Source organism: Boleophthalmus pectinirostris, unplaced genomic scaffold, assembly GCF_026225935.1.
Source record: "Boleophthalmus pectinirostris isolate CB_2022bp ecotype Guang Dong unplaced genomic scaffold, ASM2622593v1 HiC_scaffold_2, whole genome shotgun sequence".
NCBI classification, from domain to species: Eukaryota; Metazoa; Chordata; class Actinopteri; order Gobiiformes; family Gobiidae; genus Boleophthalmus; species Boleophthalmus pectinirostris.
Window position 1 is genome coordinate 4,672,595 of NW_026571152.1, and position 26,728 is coordinate 4,699,322.

At 39.7% G+C, this 26,728-nt stretch overlaps 1 protein-coding gene across 1 annotated transcript in view; it reads right to left on the reverse strand.

Moving 5' to 3' along the window:
- Nucleotides 1-204: 204 nt before the first annotated feature.
- The window catches only part of deaf1 (DEAF1 transcription factor), a 37,138-nt gene continuing 10,614 nt past the window's right edge, over nucleotides 205-26,728 (reverse strand). Inside the window, 8 exon segments of the mRNA XM_055155962.1 lie at nucleotides 205-968; nucleotides 8,262-8,351; nucleotides 10,736-10,834; nucleotides 17,733-18,025; nucleotides 24,226-24,342; nucleotides 25,182-25,302; nucleotides 25,570-25,614; nucleotides 26,024-26,089. Coding sequence (XP_055011937.1) covers nucleotides 882-968; nucleotides 8,262-8,351; nucleotides 10,736-10,834; nucleotides 17,733-18,025; nucleotides 24,226-24,342; nucleotides 25,182-25,302; nucleotides 25,570-25,614; nucleotides 26,024-26,089 — 918 coding nt within the window. The 3' untranslated portion in view covers nucleotides 205-881.

Sequence of the window (26,728 nt, forward strand, 5' to 3'; positions counted from 1 at the left end):
TATTTGAAGTAAAATTATTTGTTCAATTTTCTGTAGGTGACAAAACTTTTGTCTTGCCAAAATCTGACCTTTCTATGTTCATTAAATGATCAATCTTTCCTTCAGTGAAGCAAATTTATTTTAGTTTATTGAGCATAATTTGGGAGGGTTTTAGCTTTCATATGAGACATTTCTAAAACCAATCGATTAATTTAAAGTCAGGTTATAAGCTTTTGTTTCTACAAAATGGATAAGCGACAAGACTTTTGTCAGAGACTGTAAATTGACATAGCTAACCTGGGCCTGATTCGGCTCCATGGACTCTGGCTCCAATTCACTTTGTATTGAAAAAGCGTTGCCCCTCTCTGTGTAAGTGCTGCTGTCAGACTCCTCATTTTGGTCTTAAAATGTTCATATTAACCTGCTCGACATGATCCTGGTGTTTTTATTTCACTATTTCCTTGGTAAATCAAGGTATAAACATTAGTAACAGACAAATCAGGTTGGAACTTGGCTCCAAATTCGCCCCTACGACTCAATGAGCTTCATTTGACCGGAGCCGAACACTATGGGTGTCCACTTCTTCATACAGTTTATGGTTTAATGTCGTACTATGAAACATTTCAGTCAAAGCAATTACATCGTCATGGAGACTAGCATGGACCAGACCCCCCTCTGCAGGAAAAGTTACATAGTGCACCTTTAACCAATAACCTGAGCCAATCCCCAATCCAGTGTGTTGCATTTACAGTTGAATTCACACTCGATTTCATCTTCTTACACAGACACATTGTAGGGTCCTCGCAGGTATTATACCTGGAAATCACAGCTTTATGTAAACAACATCGAAACTTATTTTGTGGGAGTTGACACTGATGCTCCCATTTCTTCCTTTTAAATTGTCACTTGACTTTGTCCATGGTCAAAGAGGGGATTTGGTCCTCCACTTGAACAGCTCCAGTGCACGTGAGCTGGTGGTCCTTCCAGTCCTGCAGGAGAAAATAGAGGAAGACTTTCATTTGTTTCATAATGGAGAAGCTCCAACAGAAAAGTTTAAAAAGTGCAGTATTAGAAAAATAAAAACAAACAGGTGGCAACAATAGGAGAGCTTTGAATACATCAGAAGAAAATAAACCTAATCTTTACCTGAGATTGAAAACAAAAAGTATCTGAGCAAACTACAAATGTTAAACTATGTGAAAGAGAGATAAGATATTGAATAGGGGCGTCCAAAAAACTGAAATATTGATATATCCTATACCGTATTTTTCAAACTATAAGTCACACTTTTTTTCGTGGTTTGTGCGTTTCCTGTGACTTATACTCCGGTCTGACTTATATATTAAAATGTTCAGACTGACAGCTGTGAGAGGGCGCTCTAGTCTTGTGTGCCAGTATCTAGTACTACTTTTACTCCTGTTGCACTGTCACTTCACACTCTACTGCGCATGTCTCCTGTAGAAAAAGCCACTGTCTCGCTGCAAATAGTGAAATATTCAGTCGAAAACGGTAATCAAGCAGCAGAAAGAAAGTTTGCAGCGAGCGAGAAACTTGTGAGGGACTGGTGAAAGGCGGGGATGGTGAACACAGCTTCATGGTAACCAGGCAGGTGCACCATGCAACTTTCCTGGAAGTCACTAGATGAATCGACAAAGCCTGAACTTCAATGACAATCGAAACCATCTAACTAAATAATTCTAACTGGAACTGATGCTGAGTCTGACGACAGCTACGCAGAAGATTAAGCGGCGCTCCGTTTACCTCATGGATCTATGGTTTATCTCTGGAGGTCGTGCAGAAGTGACACCGAGGATGAAGAATTCAATGGATTTAGTGATTTGGAGTGAGATCGTGAGTTTGGTAAACTTATGTTCTGTAGTTTATGCTATAATTATCTAAATAACTGTTAATATGTTACATTAACTTATTAACACCTGTTCAGCCTGTTGTTCTCTGTTCTGTTGTTATTACAGAACTTGACTTTCAAGATGAAATGTTGGTTCTTGGTTGCTGATTTTACAAAATACATTTCCCCAAAAAGTGCGACTTATAGTTCGGTGCGACTTATGTATGTTTTTTTTTCTTCTTCATTACACATTTTTGGCTGGTGCGACTTATACTCTGGAGCGACTTATAGTCCGAAAAATACAGTAATTCAATTGATCGATATATTGAGTATATAAGAGTATTTTTCTGGTATATTTTACAAAATTATTTTGTGAAAGAGCAACAGTTGTGTTGCTTGTTTGGAGAAAGGAAACTTGTTTATGCAATATCTTTGACATTTTCACTGTTTTGATGAGCCAAAATTAGTGTTTTTCATATTACCTTTGCACAAACTTAGTGGTTTAATAAAGACTTTTAGTATCACAGCCATTATTTAGTCTTTGTTATTTACTGAACAACGACAAATCATTTTGATACATATCGAATCGTATTAAATCGAAAGTGCACAGTATCAAAAACGTATCATATCGTGGCTTGTGTCGAGGTATGTATCGTATCGGCAGCTTCTTATCGACACCCAGCCCTAATATTGGATATGTCCAATAGAATATATGGACAGCAGTCAGCAGCACAGATCAAGTGACCACTGTGATGGCAGTACAATATGACCCATGTTTCATCCTTAGGCAAGACACTGGACCCTCTTCACTTGTATGTCTGAATGTGTGTGTGATTGATGGTGCTGATCGGAGGGGCAGATTGGCAGCCTTGTTTCCATCAGTCTACCCCAGGGCAGCTGTGGTGACAGAAAGAGCTTGCCACCACTGAGTATGGAGTGACTGAATAATACATAAAACTGTAAAGAATCTTTGAGCACCAGAAAAAAAGCATTGTTTGTATAAAATGTATTGATTATTAAACAATATAAGAATGTTCCATACTGCATGTGTCTGACCCTCCAGCAAAACACAGAGAAGTCTTTTCCCTTCTCTAGAGTCATGGCACACTTTCTTTTGATTGAAAAGATTCTGCGGTGCACCACCTGACCCAATCAAACCCGATCGAAACTCTACCACTTTCAAATCTGAAAAAGTGATACATATAATATATATAACAAACACTGTGCCTAGGCTTTTTTTTTTATATGGAAGTGATTGATGGGAAATTATTAAATTATTATTATTAAAATCCATGAGTTAAAGAACCTGCATTATGCTATTTTCTGTTCTGTGTTGTATGTTGTTTTCTTATCACAAACAGACCTGCAGTGCACACTGCACTGTGTTTTGTTCCACTCACACGTCTAACACATTTTGAGCTTTAGAGATGTAGACAGACTAATAATAAAGGGTTACTCAAACATGTGTGAATGAAATAAAACTAGGAGTGGGACATTAATGCATTAATTACGATTCATTAATTACAAAGAAAAGAATGCATTAAAAATATTACACATATACGCATTTTATCGCAGTTTGCATGCCAAACAAAGCCGAACGTTTGTCGGTGCACCATGGCGTGGTACACCAATTATACTGGCGCACACAGTTCTGACTACATGAAAGCCCTTTGGGTCTGCTGGATGGTAAACTTCTATTCAAAAAACTACCAGAGGCATTGACAAAGGCACTGTTTATAGCAGAAAAGAGTTTGCATATCACAGAAGCACCTCAACCGTAGAATACCATTAAATCCTAAACATGTGACAGTGAGCACAGAACCTGCTGGAGCTGTTGGCAAGAGGTGTCAGCTCAAACTCCAATAAATAACTGGCTTCAGGAATAAAATTAATACCGTATTTTCCGCACTATATGTCGTGCTTAAAAGCCTTTAATTTAATTAAAAAACGACTGTGCACCTTATAATCCAGAGTGCCTTATATATGAATTTATTGGGGTGTTTTAGTAAACTACAAAGCCGTTCCACTTGCAGCATTACAGCTCCCGTAGTCAGGAGCATCAGGTGTAACACATACTGTGATTCCTTTTAATATCAAAATGCACCTTTCAAGAGACACACTCACAACGCCCACTTTAAACTCAAGGATGTTATAAAGTGAAAGTGTGAGCTGCGTGGGAGCAGTGGATGAGAGAAGGAGAACCGGTGTCAGCGGCAAGGTGGGGCATTTGAGGGCCGTGCCCCCCCTAGCGGCCACTGGTGCCCCACCCCTCAGCACAGGCCGTTATTATTACTATTTTTTAATTATTTTGACTGGCGCATTTCACTTCAGGGTGAGGGCACAAACTTTACTGTGACATCAATGACATCACAGTCTCTGTTTATTTAGTGTAGTGTGATTGGACAACTGTTCTGTCACTCACGTCACGTCACGTCAACCTGCTGCAGCTTCACGATTAGCGGCAGCTAGCTACTTTAGCCTAAAGCTCCACACAGGAAATGGCGACGACAGAGTCAAAGAGTGACACACTGACAGACCCGCCGCCGGGACCCGGGGCTGTCGCTACCGCTGCTGGGGCCTTGACATTCTTTGAAAGGGACCCGGGACAGTCCCCGCCGGGACTGGGGCAGTTGCCACCGGGCCGGGGCTCTCGCTGCCGCCGCCGGGGCCAGGGCAGTCGCTCGCTGCTCTATCCGCCTTTGCCCGCTCGTTTCTGGGTGTAAAAGTTTGACCTGAGCATAGCGCAGAGGCATAATTCTACCTGGTGTCCTGGTGCTGATATGGAATGGTGTAACTTTCAGATTTAAGTGGGAAGTGGGATTAAGACTAATTTTACAACCACTCATGCACTCGGCTCCTGGACCTCACGTCATGGACCAGACTGGACCAGGATTTGGACCAGTTTCATCTCTTCATATTGGACAATAGACTTTTGGAGACAGAACCAGTGGGACAGTGGACAGAGGAAACACTCTGCTTAAGTCTCCGGAGAAGGTAAGAGGCTGGTTTTCATTAGTTTGCTGCAAATCTGAACATGAAGCCTCACAGGTAAAGAGTGTTATAGTGTTAATAGTGTTATAGTATTAATAGTTAAATAGTGTTATAGTGTTAATAGTTAAATAGTGCGTAAATGAGCTGGTGGGTGCGATGGAGCTGCTCTGGTTGTTCTGTCGTGTGCTGTACGAGTGGCATCTGTGTTCATGTCTCTTATTGTAGTTTTGCAGACATTGTTGTGTCTGGGTGTGAGCGGCGTGTTACGTAAAGTTTGCGCTTGGCTGTTCATTGTGCTCTGATTGATATTGTTCAGCCAATAGTAACCAAAATGTCTGTTTCTGGTATTTGTTATATATATATATATATATATATATATATATATATATATATATATATATATATATATATATATATATATATATATATATATATATATATATATATATATATATATATATATATATATATATATATATATATATATATATATATATATATATATATATATATATATATATATATATATAACATATATATATATATATATATATATATATATACATATATATATATATATACATATATATATATATATATATATTTTGGCCTTGGTGCCCCTCCCAAAAATTATACCACCAGCTGCCACTGGTCCTGTTTTAGTCCTGGTTTAGTCCCGGTTCCTCAAGTCTCAGGTCTCTATAGGACAGTACTGGACGGCGCACCCACTACAGCCCTGGTGCTGCCCGTGCATGGCTATTTCTTGGCCGATTGCTTCTTTCAGTGATGTTGTTCAGGGGTGTTTTTGACGAGAGGCTGCTGTTTAATGTTTACAACCAGTGTCAGGCCTTATTGTTTTTTAATAAACCTCAACCTTTTATTATTGTCTTGTGTGGGTATTGTCTACCACACAGCCTCAACAACTACTGCCTAATACTGTTAAAGAAAAACGTGTTTGATAGCATTTCTGCTGTGTATGACTCCACCGCGTTAAAATATTTCTCAAATTCTCAAATGTACTCTGACGCCGACTCTGAGGAGAACACACATTCACCAAGACAGAGAGACAGTGCCGAGCCACTTATGCCACGATCTGCCAACGGATCGTGGACGCCTGGGCTAAGGATCAGTATCAACTGTGGGCCGAGCTTTCACCAAGACCAGAATCATCACTGAACTGTCAGGGAACAGTAACCACACTGACTCGGATAATGACGAGAGGGATGCGGGCGTGCTGGACGCCGTCATCACCCAACTGTTTGAACAATTATGAGTTCACTAGCTAGGACCACGCCAACAAGAACATAGTGCGAAGAAGTTTACTGATAATGTACGAGATGGCTGGGTTGAGACTATGGGTGGGGGCTCCGTCTCAATCTGCAATTGGCCCAGCCGTAACAGGACCCCCCTTGTAGGGACCTTATGACAGAAAGACAAAATAGGGGATGGGAGGGTGGGGTCGAGTTAGCCGAGACAAACTGGGATGATGGGAAAGGCTGCTACATATAGGCTTCTGGGAAATTAGAGGCGTGGTGGAGGTGTACATTTATTGTGAATACACTAACAATTTAGTGTCTCAGACAGTATTTTTTTTTACGCATTACAATTGAACAAAGTTGAGAGTTATTGTGAATGTGTTACATAAAGTTTGACTGACTTATCTAACTGTTGTGTTTCGTTTAATGCGTCTTATAGTCCGGGGCGGTTTATATGTGAAAAAAGTTTGGTTTTTTTTCTTCACAAGAGACAATTTTGTGTAATTATAGGACATTTAAATAACTTGGATTTTTCCAGCAGTATTATAAAGGTGCACTATGTAACTTTTTTGGTTGGGGGTCTGTCACCTTCTTATCTATAGAAATGCTCATTGCTCTACTTAGAATGGTCCACAATACTATGACATTAAACAGATCTATCTTACATTTCTTCAGTTACAAGTGGTTTTATTGTTCAAAAATACCTAGAAAAACAGGCATTCTGACTGTGGGCGGGGTCGCCTCTCCACAGATTTGACCTGTAATTTGGTCTGGTTTGGTCTCCAAACTGTGAAACATTCCAGACAAAGCAATAACATCCATGGAGAAAAGCATCTGACAGACCATCCACCAGAAAAGTTACAAAATGCACCTTTAAAGCACACTCGGATTTCCCCGGCTCACTAGTTTAAAAAGCCTATATTACACTATTTTTCAAACTATAAGTTGCACTTTTTTCATGGTTTGGGTGTTTCCTGCGACTTATATTCCAGTGTGACTTATACATTAAATTTTTCAGACTGACAGCCGCGAGAGGCTCTAGGCTTGTGTGTCAGTATCTAGTACTACTATTACTCCTGTACCACTGTCACTTCGCTCTCTACTCCACATGCCTCCTGTAGAAATAGCCTCTGTCCTGCTGCAAATAGTGAAATATTCAGCCGAAAACAGTAATCGAGCAGCAGAAAGAAAGTTTAAAATGAGAGAGAAATTTGTGAAGGACTGGCGAAAAGCGAGAATGGAGAACACAGCTTCACGGCAACCGGGTGAGTGCACCATGTAACTTTCCTGAAAGTCACTGGATGAATCGACAAAGCCTGAACTTCAATGACAATTGAAACCATCCTGTTGGGATTCAGAAAGGCCAGAATAATTCTAACTGGAACTGATGCTGAGCCTGACAACAGCTACGCAAAAGAGGAAGCGGCGCTGTTTACCCCATGTATCTATGGTTTATCTCCAGAGGTCGCACAAAAGTGACATCGAGGATGAAGAATTCAATGGATTTAGTGATTTGGAGTGAGATCATGAGTTTAGTAAACTTATATTGTTTATGCTATAATTTTCTGAATAACTGTTCATATGTTACGTTGACATATTAACGCCTATTCAGCTTGTTGGTCTCTGTTCTGTTGTTATTATTATAACTTGGATTTCAAGATGAAATGTCAGTTCCTGGTCTCTGATTTTCTAAAATACATTTCCCCAAAAAGTGCAACTTATAGTCCGGTGCAACTTATATATGTTTTTTCTTCTTCATTGCGCATTTTTTGGCTGGTGTGACTTATAGTGGCTTATAGTCCAGAAAATATGGTACACTATTTTATGATCTGTGTTATAATGCTGGTTCTTTATCAAAAACATAAGGCAAAACACTCTGTTCCACCTTGTGATGTCATGTGCTAATACAGGAAGTGCTCTACTGTGTTTCAAAAATTCATAAAACTTCACTAGAGTCATTTGGAATTGCCAATCTCTCCCGAACTAACGGTAAAAGGAGCTGTTAATTTGAAAACTACAGCTACATGACATCACAAGATAACAGAACAGAGCAGAACAGAGAGCTTTGGAGATGTACATGCATGATTACTCAAACATGTGTGAAGCAGAATCCATTTTGTGCAGTAGAGGACACAGTGCCCCTTTAAGTCCATGTATGTATTGTGTTGTGTTCCCTCTGTGTTACTGACCTTTCTCTGACAAAAGTTGGAGCAGTAGCTGACCTTGTGGCAGCCCGTGCACTCGGTGATGGCCACGCGACCACAGTTCACACACATCTGCTGCAGGACAAAACCAGCAAAGTTATACACCAAAAAAATTAATAAAATCAACAACAGAAGCCCTGCAGGGACATTTAAAGGTGTATTGTGTAACTTTTTTTTGTTGGGGGTTCATCACCTGTTTAGTTCTATGAATAGGTAACTGCTTTGCCTAGAAAGTTCCACAGCAAGACATTACATTTATTCAATTACAGATAAAAAACAAACAGGCATTCTGACTGTGAGCGGGGTCGCCTCTCCTCAGATCTGACCTGTAACTTGGTAATTAACTTTGGTCCCCATGAAGAAAGAAAGATTTAATACCCTATTTTTTACACTATAAGGCGTTCAGGATTATAAGGTGCACTGTCATTGAATGGTCGATTTTCGAACTTTTTTTTACATATAAACCACACCGGACTATAAGGCGAATTAAACGAAACAAAACAGATAAGTCAGTCAAACTTTATTTAACGCGTTCACAATAACTCTCAACTTTGTTCAATTGTAACGCGTAAAAAAAATACTGTCTGAGATGTTAAATTGTTATCAAATTCACAATAAGTCATAATTGTTCAAACAGCTGGGTGATGACGGCGTCCATCACGCCCACATCCCTCTCGTCATTATCTGAGTCAGTGTGGTTACTGTTCCCTGACAGTTCAGTGATGATTCTGGTCTTGGTGAAAGCTCGGCCCACAGTTGATACTGATCCTTAGCCCAGGCGTCCACGATCTGTTGGCAGATCGTGGCTTAAGTCGCTCGGTGCTGTCTCCCTGTCTTGGTGAATGTGTGTTTTCCTTCTCTCATCCACTGCTCCCACACGGCAGCAGTCCTTTCACTTTATAACAGCCTTGAGTTTAAAGTCGGAGTTGTGAGCATGTCCCTTGACAGGTGCATTTTGATATTAAAAGGAATCACAGTATGTGTTACTCCTGATGCTCCTGACTACGGGAGCTGTAATGCTCCATAGTTTACTAAAGTCGTACTCAGTGTTGGGGAGTAAGAGATTACATGTACCGGAGTTACGTAATCAGAGTACAAATTATGAGTAACTGTATTCAGTTACAGTTACTGTTTCAATGAGTGGTAATTGGATTACAGTTACTTTGTTGAAATAGGTGGATTACACGGTGGTATTTTCCTGTTTTTACATTTTGGGCTATATCTCCCTTTTTTTTCTCTCCCCTGTAATTTCACTCATTGCCAGACACTATACCAGGTCTAAAACCAGGTCTAAAACATGTCTAAACTAGGTCTAAACCAGGTCTAAAACTAGGTCTAAAACCAGGTCTAAAACCAGGTCTAAAACATGTCTAAACTAGGTCTAAACCAGGTCTAAAACCAGGTCTAAAACCAGGTCTAAAACATGTCTAAACTAGGTCTAAACCAGGTCTAAAACCAGGTCTAAAACCAGGTCTAAAACCAGGTCTAAACCAGGACTAAAACCAGGTCTAAACCAGGTCTAAACCAGGACTAAACCAGGACTAAACCAGGCCTAAACTAGGTCTAAACCAGGTCTAAATCAGGTCTAAATCAGGTCTAAACCAGGACAAAACTTCTTATGTGAAGATATCCTCGTCTTTGTTTCTCTACAGCAAATTAAGTAATCCAAAGTATTCAGATTACGTTACTCACCTTCAGTAATTTAACGGATTACGTTACAAACTAAATTTTGAGGTATGTAATCTGTAATATGTAGGGGAATACATTTTAAAAGTCACCTTCCCAACACTGGTCGTACTAAGACAGCCCAATAAATTCATATATAAGGCGCTCTCTGGATTATAAGGCGCGCAGTCATTTTTTGATTAAATTAAAGGCTTTTACATGTGCCCTATAATGTGGAAAATATGGTACTGTGAAACATTCCAGGCAAAGCAATAACATCTCTATGTAGAAAAGCATTTGACAGATTGACAGACCCTCAAACAGAAAAGTTACACAATGCACCTTTTAAAATTAACATCAGAACATGATTTTTTTTTTTTTTATCTAAACTAAAAGGAGCTGTTTTCAAATAAGTTAATAAAATGACACCCATTACTGTAATAAAAAGTAAAACCAATATCAACTCACACACTTTTATATGGATTTTTTTATGGCAACCAATTATGACTTAAGAAATATTAAAATTACAAATGTTTTAAACCATTTTCTGTATTCATGGCCAGAACTGAATTGTAATAACCCTGAATTAGAATTTAAAAAAAGATTTCTGTTTTTTACATCCATCTAAAACAGTGAAGTAAACAGGAGGACTAACTACGTAAAGAAGTTCACAGGGGTTAAAATGCTGATGAATGGTGACAGCCGGTACAGGGAGCAGACACAGAATAGGCCTCTTACACGCACAGAAGGACTGCTTCATGTTCTCTGTGTGAATACGTGTTTGTTTTTCTTACGTTCATAATGATCTCGTTGAGGTCCGAGTTCCTCTTGGGGTCTGAGTCGTCTGAATGAGGAAATCCCAGCTGAGACTCAAAAGACTGGTTCAAGGAGCACTGAGAGAGGGAGAGAGGGATACAGCCTGTGTCATCCTGTTTACGATCAATGCTCCAATCAATGACAAACTTTGTGTAATAGAAAAAAATAATAATACAGTGAATTCTGAAACCACTCATCTTATTCACAGTGTCTTTAAAAACATCACTAGTTGGTGGTTTTCAGATTTCCCACATGGGAGCAAAGGTCAGATTTCCTATTGATCACATTGTACTTTGCCACGGACTATCCAAAAGATAAATTCACAATGTTGAACCTCATCATTTTTATTATGGACCAACAGAGCCGGATCTAACCTTCAGGGGGCCCTCAGCAAAATTTAACTTAGGGGCCCTTGTCACTGCAGTGCCACTCGGGCTAAACTATGGATTATTATTATTATTTATTATTATTGTAAACACGACGCACACAACTGTCACTATCTTCCTGATGCATTTGAATGTATTCCAGTTGGCTGAAGTGTGATAACATTTATGAATTCTCTGTTATACATTATGAGGCAGTGTCACACTAGGCCCTAAACATGCTCTAGGATGGTCTACAAATGAATACTTCAACATATTACTCTGATTTATTCATCCATCCATCCATCCATTTTCTTCCGCTTCGCGTGGGCAACAGTCTGAGGAGGGCCTCCCAGACTTCCCTCTCCACACACACTTCCTCCAATTCTTCCAGGGGGATCCCGAGACGTTCCCAGGCCAGGCTCATTACATAATATTACAGGCTCACTATCGCTTTGACATCATGAAAACTTCCACTTTAGTGTCACTTCATGATCCTATTATTTGTGTTCAATAAAAGCAGGAAAGGTTCAAATAAAAGCATAGATAATTTGGGTGATTAATCATATTATTATGTGAGTAATATACATGCAACATATGAATAAATTAGCGCAACTCATTAATTATGCATTGGCGCATTCAGACATGGGTCATTCACTTGTCCAGCAATGGCAAAAAATATGTCTCGTTATCAGCAGCGACTCTCACCACAGTGACACTCACCACAGTGACACTCACCACAGTGACCCTCACCGCCGCAACTCTCATCACAGAGACCCTCACCACAACAACACCGCAGTGATTCTCACCGTCGCGACCCTCACCACAGAGATCCTCACCACAACAACCCTCACCGCAGCGACCTTCATCACAATGAAGCTCACCGCAGTGACCCTCATCACAGAGATCCTCATCACAGCAACCCTCACCGCAGTGACCCTTACCACAGAGATCCTCACCACAACAACCCTCACCCCAGCGACCTTCATCACAATGAAGCTCACCGCAGCGACCCTCATCACAGAGATCCTCATCACAGCAACCCTCATCACAGCGACCCTCACCGCAGTGACCCTTACCACAGTGGCCCTCACCACAATGACCCTCGCTGTAGTGCCTCTCACCACCGCAACTCTCACCACAGTGACCCTTACCACCTCAACTCTCATCACAGAGACCCTCACCCCAACAACACCGTGGCAATTCTCACAATCGTGACCCTCACCACAGAGATCCTCACCACAATGACCCTCATCACAGAGATCCTCACCACAACAACACTGCGGCGAATCTCACCGTCGCGACCCTCACCGCAGAGATCCTCACCACAATGACCCTCACCACAATGACCCTCACCGCAGTGACCCTCACCACAGAGATCCTCATCACAGAGATCCTCACCACAGTGACCCTCACCACAATGACCCTCACCGCAGCGACCCTCACCGCAGCGACCCTTGCCACAGCCACAGTGACCCTCACTGTAGTGGCTCTCACCACAACAACCCTCACTGTAGTGGCCCTCACCACAGTGGCCCTCAGCAGACTAAAGGGGCTGAATTGTTGGAGTGAGGCAGAGGCAAAGACAACAGACGCGTGTGGTTAACTTACACGGGGGCGGCAGTAGCTCAGTTGGTAGAGCATTCGCCCACTGATCTGAAGGTTGGTGGTTCGAACTAGGGATGGGCATTCGATGAAATTTTCTTAATCGATCGTCAGAAGAATTAATGATCGATTATCGATTAATCATTAATGTTTTTATATTAAAATGATCATCATTATTATTACTATCTGCACTACTAAACTGCATAAATAAATTCAACTTTACGACATATAAACCTTAACGACTCTAGAGCCACATCAATCCGTTTGACATTATAATGTATAATTCAGTTTTGCGCAACTCTCACAGAAACGAAACTTAAAAACGCATCGCTAATTAGCATAAACTCAGCGAAGATAAAACTACAGCTCTTGTGTCGCTGATGCGGTCAACTTCTGTAGGATTAAAAGACATGACTCAGGTGAATACAGGTTAGTGTGACCAGATTTGCGTTTGTCAAAACCAGGACATCGTACGGGGGGAGGGAGGTGGGGACTCGTCATCGACATTGCGCGACTCTCACCTGGTAAAACTTTTTCCCACTGGACACTGAAACATATGTTCGTACTTAATACACTGGGCACATGGACTCACACTTGTCCCGAACGCAATGGAAAGCGTGGATTTTCTTGTATAAGTCATCGTTAAATACACATTTGTGCTTCAGTACGTTGCAGACTGACCGACTGTTTGTGTCTCGCTCCTTCTGAGTGCAGAGAGCTACATGTACGGACCCCTGTTTGATCACGCTACGCACAGCAACCTACATTCGGTTTGTCGATTAAAATGAATGTAATCGATGAAATTCTTAATGATCAATTATCGATTAATCGATTAATCATGCCCATCCCTAGTTCGAACCCAGCTCTCGACATAAACATCACAGGTTGAGCGGTCAGATCCACTGACCCACAGGTTGGCTGGTGTGATTCCAGCTCCCACAGATGAATGCTGCTGTTGTGTCCTTGGGCAAGACACTTAACCCACCTTGCCCACAGTGTCTGCGTACACTGGTGTGTGAATGTGTGTGTGAATGGGTGAGTGGTTCCTTGTTGTAAAGCACTTTGAGTGCCTTGAAGGTGGAAAAGCGCGATAGAAAAATGTGACCATTGTGACCACCAGGCTGTCGCTGAGATGTTTGTGAGCGAGCGAGAGGGGAGAGGGGAGGGGGGAAAGCAGTGTGTGTGTAAAAGCAAATAGTGAATAATACATTTAATAATTAGTTCAAATGTAGATTTTTCTTGTAAACTTACTGAGTTCTAGGATCTTGTCACTCATAGAAATGGTTCAAGATTTGTGAATTCACTTTTCAGATCCTCATAATAAAAATGCCATGTAATTAATAAGGAAACCTGCCTCTGGGAGTATGACCTCATCACATTCTACAATTTGAAAACCAGCAATTGTTTCCACATGTAAGCCCAGTGACTTAACTGGATTTAAATTCTTCAAGAGGTGCGTGCAGGAAAGGGCTTTAACGAGATTGGTCAATGGAACGAGAACATAAGCATTGGTACAACAATAACATGCTGAACCATTTCCAGATGTCCACACTGGTACAGTACTGGTACAGTACTGGTACAGTACTGGTACAGTACTGGTACAGTCAAGTTGTTTACCAATTACTGTGAGGTAAGCAGCCAGACCATAATCCCTCAGTCTGACTTCTGGGCTTTATTATTCTAATACTGTTCCAGTTGCACACACATCTATTTCCCCACTGTGGCACAAATGAAGGATTTCTCATCTTAAAGGAGTCCTATGGAACTTCTGTACCACTGTATAATATTACACCTTAAAACACACAAACACTTGATTCATGATGACTAAAGCGTTTATTAAAGGGCCCATTTTTTGCTATTTTATAATCTGAGTTGTTTCATTCACACATGTTTAAAACACAAAACTATATTTTGAATGAGTTCTTCTCTCAGACAGAAAACACTATTTTCCACCTTGTGATGTCATGTGGTAATACAGGAAGTGCTTCACTGTGTTTTTAAACTCCACACACCTTCACTAGAATCATTTGGATCATTTCAGACCTGGAATTGCCGATCTCTAAAGACCAAAGCGTAGCTGTTAACTTGAAAACTCCCACTTCATGACATCACAAGGTGGAATAGAGCATTTTGAAATTTGAGCTTTGGAGATGTACACAGACTAATCATGAAGGGTTACTCAAACATGTGAATGAAACAAAACACAACTCCAATTCTGTTTTGGAGGATGTCACAACATTATATCATTACATGAGTGATATAGGACCTTAAGGCTAAATAAGGTGTGGTTATTATAAAATGTTACCAACTTTTCTGGTGAGGAGTCCGCCACCTGCTCGTCTCCATGGGAATGTTATTGTTTTACCTGGAATGTTCCACAGTACCATAATAAATGTATTGGGCATTTAATTATATTTTCAGTGCTCAAAGCACACATTGCAAAACTGGTCTCCTCTCCACAGATCTGTGGTGTCACATCCTCATCTCCATGGAGATAGGTAAATTTAATGCCATACTGTTGAACATTCCATACAAAGCAATAACGTTTCCATAGAGACAAGCAGGTGGCAGGCCCCTCACCAGAAGTGAGACAGCACTTTTAATCAGTGAGACAGATAAATAAACAGGATATTCTAGCTCAGATAGGTCTGCCACAGTAACCTTTTGAAGTACGACATATCGCTGACTATGGACCAGTGGACTCACTTGGTCACTGCATCCAACAGATCAGTGTGTGGATGCAAAACAACTTTCTCCAGCTAAACTCTGACAAGACTGAAGTCATAGTGTTTGGTCCACAGAAACAAAGGGACAGTGTCAGCACCTCCAGTCTCTCTCTCTAAAACCTTCAAATCAGGCAAGAAATCTAGGGGTAATAATGGACTCAGACTTGAACTTTAACAGCAACATCAAATCAATAACATCTGCAGCCTTTTATCATCTTAAAAACATAGCAAAAATCAAAGGTTTACAGTCTAAATCAGACTTGGAGAAACTTATCCATGCGTTTGTCTCCAGTAGGTTAGATACTGTAATGTTCTGCTCACTGGTCTCTCCAAACGAGCTGTGAGACGCTGCAGAACATCCAGAATGCTGCAGCTCGGGTCCTTACTCGAACTAGGAAGTACGAGCACATAAGTCCTGTGCTCAGGTCTCTGCACTGGCTCCTGTGCCTCAGAGAATAGTCTCTCCACGGCCGAGCACCAAAGTACATCTGTGACATGTTAGTGTCATATGAACCATCTCGCACTCTGAGGACCTCAGGGACCAGCCTCCTGCTGGTGCCCAGAATCAGGACTAAACAAGGGGAGTCAGCGTTTCAGGTTCATGCAGCTAAAACCTGGAACAGTCTTCCTGAACATGTGAGACAGACTCTTCTGTGACGCTGTTTAAATCCAGGCTCAAAACATTTCTGTTTGACTGTGCATATAACTGAAAGGTTTTCATTCCGCACTCTTCTTCTCTCTTTAATTTTAATCTTCATGATTATTTATGTTTTGATTTGTTTTTATTATGATTTTATTGTATTTCTTATTCTGTAAAGCACTTTGAATTACTTTGTGTACGAATTGTGCTATACAAATAAACTTGCCTTGCCTTGCTGAAGAAAATATTGACGATAAAAGATAATATTGAAACTAATTAATGCCACTGACACAATGGGCCTCATTTATGAATCTTTTTGCATATGAGTGCGCTCTGGTCATGGGGCTGATGAGGGTGATGGGGGTGATGGGGTGATGGGAGTGATGGGAGTGATGGGAGTGATGAGGGTGATAAGGGTGATGGGGGGGGGTGGGGGGTGATGAGGTGATGGGGGTGTTGAGTCCAGCGCAGTGACCTCTGTGACAGACGCCCATATGGAGGCACTGGGGCTGGGACAGAATAAGGCTCACTGCAGCCTGGAGAAAGTCTGTTAGATCAAACAGACCACATGCTCTACAAAACTCCTCATAAACATTATTGGATCACATAGTCTGTTCTGAGATTTGTTCTTCCAGAAGAACATTTTCAGTTAAGTAAACTGTGAATGCCAAAAATATTGGTAAGAAGGCCTTAAGTACAAATTTGTTTGTAAGAATGATTCATGAATGAGGCCCAATAACTCTAAATTAGAATTCTTCCCAAAATCCTATTCTAAATGTATAATATGGTTAAAACACAAACTGGACAAAATTAGCCAGGCTGGTGCCACCTAGTGCCTCCGCTCAATTTCTCTCCAGCAACTAGGTCAGGAATCAGAATACACTAGACGGTTCGCAAAAACCCTGAAAGTGCAAGCTCGGGGACCGACCAGCAAAGAGTGATATATTCAGTGTTGTCAACAATTCTCGAGATCGAAGGTTTAAAGCCGTAATAAAGAGAATGTTTGGTGAATTTCATCAATGGGAAAGACGTTATTGCCCTTCTTCCTTAGGGATTTGTGAAAATCTTAATATACCAGTTAGCCTCGTTAGCGGTGCATTACATACATCACAACCAAATAGCAGCGATTGGTTAAATGATAAAAAATACCCGGCTACTGTCAAGCGAACGAAATCTAAGGCTGCGAGGTTAGACGGTTTGAACGAAGTGAAATGAAGTAAAGCTGGCTGATGAATCAGGCTAGCACTAAATAACTAGGAGAAAGAAACACCAGTAGTTAGTTAGTACTGTGTTTGAATCTATAATGAGTCAAAGAAGTTATTTATTCAACCCTCTACAGCTCAAATATAATCTTAAAACAGGAAAAATAACAAAAAGTTCCCCACTATTAAGAAAAGTATAAATATATTGTTCCAGCTTTCAGTCGATATAGTAATTATCATGACAGTCCTAACAGTGGTCTAAAAAACAGGTCTAAAACAGGACGACACTGTAAATACACTGGTTCAAAACATGGACTAAACCAAAAGAGAATAAAAATGTGTATTAAACTGCCAACTGAGCAAATGGATGAACTGCGTACTACCTGAAGGATCTTACCTACCACAGTTCTAGTTCACATTTGGACCACCAGGGGACTCACCTCTCTCCTGGACTCCTTCCCCAGCGCTGCTCCCTGCTTGGCCTGTTCGATCAGGCTCTTCAGCTGCTGCACGTTGCTCAGTAAAGTATTGGCCATCTCCTCCAGGTAGATCCAAGTGTTTTTGTCCACCTGGCTACCCGTGGGACTGACTCCGCCCACCGAGCCCACTTCTAACGTTAGCCCTGCCCCTTGGTGCGATAGACCCGCCCCTTGCAGAGAAGAGCCCGCCCCCAGAGACACTTTGGTCTGGACCGGTTGCGGGGCTACGGCTAATGCAGGTAGAGCCGTCAACACTAGGGGAGAAACAGAGACATGAAAATATATTAAGATTCAACACTGTTTATGCCTACGATTTTATATGTGGACATTTTACTTCATCTGTGCAGTATGTATCTGAAAAAATACTCCCATATTAGACTTTTTCTGATCAATGTTCTAATGTTGTTTCTCATCACTAACAGACCTGGAGTTGTTTTCATTGTGATCATCTGGATAATTTCAGCTGTGGAATTGCGAATCTGTTCTAATCAAAAGGTAAAAGGAGCTGGTAACTTGAAAACGAGTGCTTCACGACATCACAATATAGCATTTTGTAGACAGACTAATGAAGAACTATTCAAACATGTGAATGAAACAAAACACAAATCTGGATGTGTTTTAACATGACTAAAGCTCACAAGAATCAATTTAATTTGTAATAGTCTCAAAAATTTTATGGCTTTCATAGTTAGTAGAAAACTTAAATTATTAAATAAATGTTTGTAAATCAGACCGTTTTAAATGCCCTGAAATTATCTCAAATTGAAATCCCTGAGGCCTCAGTATGTAACCTTTCAGCAAATAAATACATTTAAATAAAAGCACCTTACTGTGAACGGGCTTGCAACTCCACAAACCTGATTCTTATCTGGAAATGGAAATGTTGTTCCTTTTGGCCATAATATTCCCATGTGCCTTTAAGCTCTAGTTAACGACCAGCTTAGCGATACCTTAAATTGGGTGTTAAAGCAGTGAACCGTGGATAGACCTTGTGAAGAATGAACAGACCTTGAATTCTCTGCAAAGGGCAATACATCTCCTAAATAATCAGCTCCATTTAAATGGATTTTCCAGGTGCTATTAATCTTTGTGCTCTAGTATGTATGCTAGTGCGGATGGAGTCACTGCTTTAATATTACTATACATTATTTGACATTCTCAGAACTTTCCCATGATGCAGTTCCTCGCATACACATTTACTATTATTTAACAGTGTCATAAACAGGACGGCAACTAACAATAATTTTAGTAGTAGTGAGCTAGTCAAACCTTTATTTCTATTGGGTACCGTATGTTTTGGACTATAAGTCACTCTGGAGTATAAGTCGCTCCGGACAAAAAATGAATAATGAAGAAGAAAAAACCTATTCAAGTCACACCGGATTATAAATCGCACTATTTGGGGGAAATATATTTTATAAAATCAGAGACCAGGAACCAACATTTCACGTTGAAAGGAAAGTCATAGTAATAACAATAGAATAGAGAATCTCTGAGAATTTGTGAATTCCGACAGGATGGTTTTGGTTGTCACTGAAGTCCACGACTACCAGGAAAGTTGCATGGCGTTCCCTTCCAGTGTCACAAGTTTCTCGCTCACTGCAAACTTTCTTTCTGCTGCTCGATTACCATTTTTGGCTGCAGATTTCGCTAGTTGCAGCTTGTAATCTGCAAAATATGATTTTCTTTTTGGGGGATTTTGTTCAGTCTTCTCAGTCGTCTTTATAAGTTTGTTAAATGTTAAATTTTCAGTGGTGCAGAAGTAATGGTGCAACTGACACAACAGGCTCTGCAGGAGACATGTGCAGTAGAGCCAAGTGACAGTGGTACAGGAGTAACAGGCGCAGCAGATACTGAAACACAAGACGAGCCTCTCACGACTTCAGTGTAAAAATTGTCATTTATAAGTCGCACCAGAGTATAAGTCGCAGGAAACACTCAAACCATGAAAAAAGTAAGACTTATAGTTTGAAAAATATGGTACACATTTTAAACAAAGAACAGTTCAAATGTGGTGACTGATGGATTCTAATTAAAGAATATTTGCAAATAAAGTGTATTATAAATGAAAATCAGAATCATTTGAGCAGGTATCAATACAAAAATATTGACTGGAACAAAATTAGCCTTTCTGAATTTCTTTAGAATGATGTTGAGCTGTATCAGAACACGTATAAGAGCACAAAGACTAGTATACACCCATGGACCACTATGAACCTACCTGGACCACTGAGAGATTATACACATATAGTAAAAATTAAAAAACGAAATTACTATTATTTCATGTTTTAAAATGGGCAACAGTAGCTCACTTGGTGTTTGACATAAACATCAGTGTGATTCCACCTAGATGAAAGCTGTCCTTGTGTCCTTGGGCCAAACAGTTAATGATTAATTAAGTTATTCCTCACTCCCAGTGTCTGCATACACTGATGTGTGAATGTGTGTGTGTGAATGGGTGAGTGGCTTCTTGAGGTAAAGTGCTGTGAGTACCTTGAAGATGAAAAAGTGCTGTATAAAAATGACAATGACCATTTACCAAAATCACATTCTACTGTCAGAATAATTTGATATCATTATTATTATTATTATTATTATTATTATTATCATTGTGGTATCAGAATCAGTATCGAGTATCGGGACTATTCCTTAGTATCGAAATTGAGTTTGAAATTTTAGTATTTTAGTACTTTATACTTTATTTTTTATAGTTGAAGAGTCAGAATTAGTTGATTAATCATTGCAGCCCTAATTACTTAAACATCCCCCAGACTTTTCCAATCATGCATTTCCTTGTACACCGGTTTACTGTTATTTAATACTGTCTTAAAGCGTTCTAACAGGATGAGTTATATCCACAGATTAGGGCTATTTCTCCCCAAACGCTGTTAAAATGATGAATGAAGCCGTGTTCCCCACAGCACTTCTCCGATCACAGCGTCTGATCGATGAGAGGCTATTTTTAGTATTTCTGTCACACTTTTTCTCGTTTTGAAGAACAGGAACTGAAGACAGGCATGGAGAGGAAGATAGAGGGATATATATATATATATATATATATATATATATATATATATATATATATATATATATATATATAATATATATATATATATATATATATATATATATATATATATTTCCTTTTAATAAGATGGTGGGGTATGTAGGTCACCCAAGCAGACACGCTAACACTCCAGGTGGCTTTTGATTGGTCAATTTTGAACAATGCTGAAGACTCTAAATTGGTCACAGCAAGTATTGCACAAGCTGTTAATGATGTCCAAAAGTTGCATCACTAATTAAAAGCCCACTGTGTATGGGTCTAGGTGGGGGATCTGAGATTTTCCACCAAATGGCATTAAATATAGCAATCTCCATGGAAACTGGTGTTGTCACGATAGTACAATTTCCAACTCGATTTCAATGATTATTCACAACATTAAATCACAGAACTTTCTTTTCTATTCCCATGTGACCAAAAATCTGTGTAATCCCTCAGTGGTCCAGGTATGTTCCATATGGGTCTGATACAGCTCAAGATCATTCTAAAGCTGTTCAGGAAAAGTTCATTTTTGTCCTGTCAATGTGACTTTTTTAGTATCAATACTCAAATGAGTATCTAGTTTTGGTATCTGATTGTCTATACTTTTGACAACCCTTAGCAGGTATCACCGGCAAACCAATAAAAACCCCTGTAATTGAATAAATGAAAGACAGACAAGTTTGTGGAATATTCCAAACAAAGGAGTAATATTTTCATGAGACAAGCAGGTGAGGGATAGCCTGATTCATCAGTCTGACCTCGCGGCATTAGGATTTATTCGCTCAACGGTAGACGGGTACTTTTGTTATTTAACCTATCGCTGCTGTTTGGTCGTGATGTATGTAATGCGCCAAATTCCATAGGAAGAATTGCAATAACGTCTTGCTCTCTGATAAAATTCACCAACATTCTCTCTGTTCTGGCTTTAAATCCTCAATCTCGGGAATCGTTGCCAACACAGAATGTATTTCTTCATCTATATCCATCTCGACGTTTTGTTTATTGTTGTGCTGTACCACAAAGGGACCCAGACAGATGCGACGAGTTTGACGTCATGGCTTCACAGGTCTTCTCTGACTGGCCGGTGCGTGGTCTACAACTTCTGGGGTTCTTGCAAACCGCCTAGTGTATTCCGATTCCTGATCAAGTTGCTGGAGAGAAATGAAATTGAGCGAAGGCCGGTCTGGCTAGGTGATGGACCTTCCACCACAGAAATTACAAAATGCAACTTTTAAGGTATACTGTGTAACTTTTCTGGTGGAGGGTCTGTCAGATGCTTTTCTTCATGGAGACAGATGTTATTGCTTTGTCTGGAATGTTTCACAGGTGATAGACCCCCAAATAAAAGTTATATAATAGACCTTTAAGCATGTCTTTTTTCTCAATAAATAAATTTAAAAAAACTTATTATAGTTTAAATTATAGTTAACCCATCTGTTTAATTAACACAAATTTTCCTTCTCCCTCCTATGACTGATGATTTGAGTGAATGACAGATAGGGATGCACCGATAGTGATAGCAGCTTTGAATATCAGCACTGATGTTGAAAAATGAGCTAAATTGTAATGGAATGTAATAAGACGGATTTTCCTAGAACGTAAATAAATGTAATAAGTTAACAGTGCTTTAAAGAAATAAAGTATTAATATTGATATCGGTATTGAAAAAACTGGATCGGTACATCCTTAGTAAGAGGTGGATTTAACCCTCAGAAGCAGCAGAAGCTTTAGTTACATGTGTTTTACACAGGGTAAAAGGTAATGCATGAGTACTCCATCACACTGCTTCGTTAACAAGTACAGCAGTTGCTTAATGTTTGGCGTTTTTTCCATCAAAGTAACAAGGTAAATTAACTGGTCACTTTTAAATCCTACCCTTCACCTAGCACTGGCTAGGCATTTGTTTTCATTAATAGAAAAGAAATCCAATCTGCTGTTAGACCCTCCCACAGCATTAAAAGTATCCAATCAGGAGCCGGCAAAGGTTTAAGGGGTGATGATGGATGGCCCAGTGAAGCGCGGAGCTGCCGGGGATCATGGGAAATCCCCAGGACATCTCATTAAAACCAGAAAGACGTATACTTTTATATGAAGGACAGACCAGACAATTGATCAATGCAATAATGACTTTGAGTTAACTTTGAGCAGAGGTTTGGACACCAGGGAGGCATCTATATGTCAACATTTATCTTTCTATGTTTAGGAGCAGCATTAAGAAGAAACTCGAGGTAAAAATATAAACATTATGTAAATGTACATAATTAATTTAATTGATTTTTCTGATCTACGTTATAATGTAGTTTCCTCATCACAAACAGAGCTGCAGTGTGTTTTGCTTCATTCACACAAACCCTGCATATTTAGGGTGAGTTCTTCTCTCAAACTGAAAACAATCTATCCACCTTGTGATGTCATGTAATACAAGAAGTTCTCCACTGCGTTTTTAAACGCCATACATCTTCAATAGAATCATCTGGATGATTTCAGATCTGGAATTAGCCAGGCTGGCAAGACCTAGTATCTCCACTCAAGTTCATTTCTCTCCAGCAACTAGTTCAGTAATCAGAATACAATAGACAGTTTGCAAAAACCTCAGAAGTGCGATTGGCACCAGCCAATCAGTGAAGAGCCATACATTTTGTGTTGGCAACAATTCCCGAGATCCAGGATTTAAAGCCCGAACAAAGAGAACGTTTGGTGAATTTTATCAAAAGGAAAGACGTTATTGCCCTACTTCCTACAGGATTTGGGAAGGTCCAGTTTGCCACGTTAGCAGCGCATTACATACGACCAAATAGCAGCTACTGGTTAAATTTTAAAAAGTACCCGCCTACCATCGTGCGAACAAATTCTAATGTTGCAAGGTCAGACGGTTTTTACAAAATGAAACCGGCTGATTAATCAGGCTAATCTGGAATTGCCTATATTGGGAAAAAATTTACAAGGTAGTCGTTAACCACCACTACCCCTACATGACATCGCAACATTTGAGCTTTGGAGATGTGGACAGACTAAAATGCAAACATGTGTGAAACAAAACACAACTCTTTGCCTTTGACATTTTCAGATAAGAGCCTTTTTTAGTGAAATGAGTAAACTGCTTGAAAACTTGACGGACAATTATGTTTTTCAACCTTTCATCCTGCTTGTCTCCATGGAGAATTTATTGCTTTGCAGGGATGTCCCACAGTATAGTATTTAACATATCTCCAATGAGAGTAAGACTTGAATATTTTTCAAGGTAGTTCTTTACAAAAACTTGTCATACTCAGCAGTACTATAAGTATTTGCAAAAGTAATATTTTATTAAATGTCTGCCATCTGGGGACAAAGATAGTTCACATTATATACTGTCCCTTTAACCTGCGTCAAGGGTCAGAAGGAACTATCCTGAGGATGTGCGCTCACCTGTGGCATTGGTGAAGACCTCGGGGGGCGTGTTTAGAGCAGAGGGTTCTCCCGACGCTCGTTCAAAACTCAAAGTTCCTGACGTTGTGGCAATGTGTCCAGTGGGTGTGACTGTGACTGAAAACACAACAGAGAATCATCTGGACAAATGAGGGTTTACTCCATCTAACAGAGAAGCATCTAAGGATACAGCAAACAAGAGACATGGAACTACTGTGATATGAGATGGAACTACAGGCTTTTAATTAAATGTGTTAATAGACGTTCTTTGCCATAATCCTAAAAGAAGACATTTTGGGCTTGAGTCTGCTTTAAGTTATAATTTATGACACCTGTGGATCATTATGTGATAATTTAGAAATTTAAATCACAATATTCATCTAAAACGACTTCATAAGAGAAAGTAGTTATGACTTCCATGTTAGAAAACTCTGCATCAACAAAACAAAGAGTCATGCACCTGTCGGCACCTCCAAAATAAAGGTGCGATCATGGTTATGAAAATCAAATTGGAGAATGACGCAAGTACAGAGCAGTGGGCGTGTACTGGTGGCAGTGAACACAGGGATAGATCAGAGCAAAGAGGTCTTGAATACAGGAGTATAACCTCAAACATGCACCGATCACTCTAAATACAACTACAAGAGGGAGTGTGAGAAGTGGAAACAAAGTATAACTTGGTTAAAAGCTCTAAAAAGTTGATTTTGCAAAGCAGGTCCACTTTAAGCCTTTAAGTTCTGGAGACAATATCGAAGAAGTAGTATTGGAGCATTTTGCTAAAACTGACGTCACTTAATCACCTGAATATCAGGCGATAGCACGCCTGGTCTAATGACGCATCAGTACTTGGAAATAAACCTGGACTAGAACAGGACCAAACCAAGTCTATATCCAAACTAAAGCAGGACTTATATTTACTTATTTACTTATATTGACTTATATGAGTGCAGTCTTACATGTCCCTGGATGGAGAGTGAGGCTCTTGGGGACGGTCATTTCTTTCTTTGGGGGAATGACCGGAGGATCTCCATCTTTCTTCCTCCTTTTGTACGGGACAAACAAACGAACTGGACCACCCTGAAACACAGAAAAAACTATATAATACAGACATTTTAGGTTTGTGTCATTTCATCTATTTATAATAATGTACCATATAACATATATCAACTAATATAAACATCCACAACTATCCACATAAATGCTCAGGGTCACATGTAAATTAGCATTCCTGCTATAACATGGCACAAGCATTTGTTCTATGATGCTTGTCTTGGTCATATATTGTTGTGCACTTTCAATGTACACATAAAAGCACACAATATCTCTAACTAAAACCAAACTTACCAAAATGATTTGCTCTGATTCTATCTGCTCCCCTTCTTTGGCGCACTGCAAAAAAAAAAAGCAAAAAAAAAAAAAGCAGAAAAAACATACACATGGTCAATGTTAACACAGTTTAGAATTATTCATGGATTGAATGGTTATTTGAGATCTTATTAGCTTTGACATGAGAATAATTTAATTTGCATTACATTACATTAAAATTAATGCAATATGCAAGAAGTGAAGTCAAACAAGGAATCAATGCTGAAAGGTCGTCGAGGATGTATGTTTTCAGATGGCAATCCTAACTAACAGAAAATTACTTTTTGGTTGTAAAGGTGCACTAATTTCAAGATTTTCTCTAGCAATAAAAAAAAAAACATTCCATAATTAAATAATGCCATAATGGAGACCACCAAGTGACAGAGCATCATTAAAGTTACGCAAAGCACCTTTAATATTGATGCAGACTCACCAGAATGATGTCGTCACAGCATGAGGCGCAAGTGCAGGAAGCCGCATGAGGGACCAAGATACGATCCTACAGAAAAACACACAATACACAGAAAAATATAAAAGTACAGTTAGGTCCTCTACATTTGACCCATTCTTTCCCATTTGGGGAAGTGTTTCAAGTGTTTTTCATTAATATCTCAAGATAACTCTTTTATTACTTGATTAGGAGCTTCACCTGGAGGATAAGCCTCTAAATCCTTGTCAGGAGAGTTTTTTTAAATAGACACTGTCAGTTTTCCTGGTGAAGAGAAAATGTTATTGTTTTGCTCTGGAAAACTTATCTATCAAAAAAATATAAATACATTTGGTGGAGTTTTATGCAGTTCTGCAGAACATGCCAGGCAAAACAACATCTCCATGGAGAACAGGAGGTTTCGGACCCTCAACCTAAAACTACATAAATAACGCTTCTTTTAAGGTCCTATATTATGCAAAACTGACTCTTGTGACCTTTAAGCCAAGTTATAATGTTGTTACCTCCTCAAAATCAGACCTGGAGTTGTGTTTTGTTTCATTCGCACATGTAATGTGTATTGCAATGCTGTATTGTTAGTCTGTCTATATTTCCAAAGCTCAAAATGCTCTGTTCCAACTTATGATGTCATGTAGTTTTCAAGTGAACAGCTCCTTTTACCTTTTCAGTAGACTGGCTGGGAGATTGGGC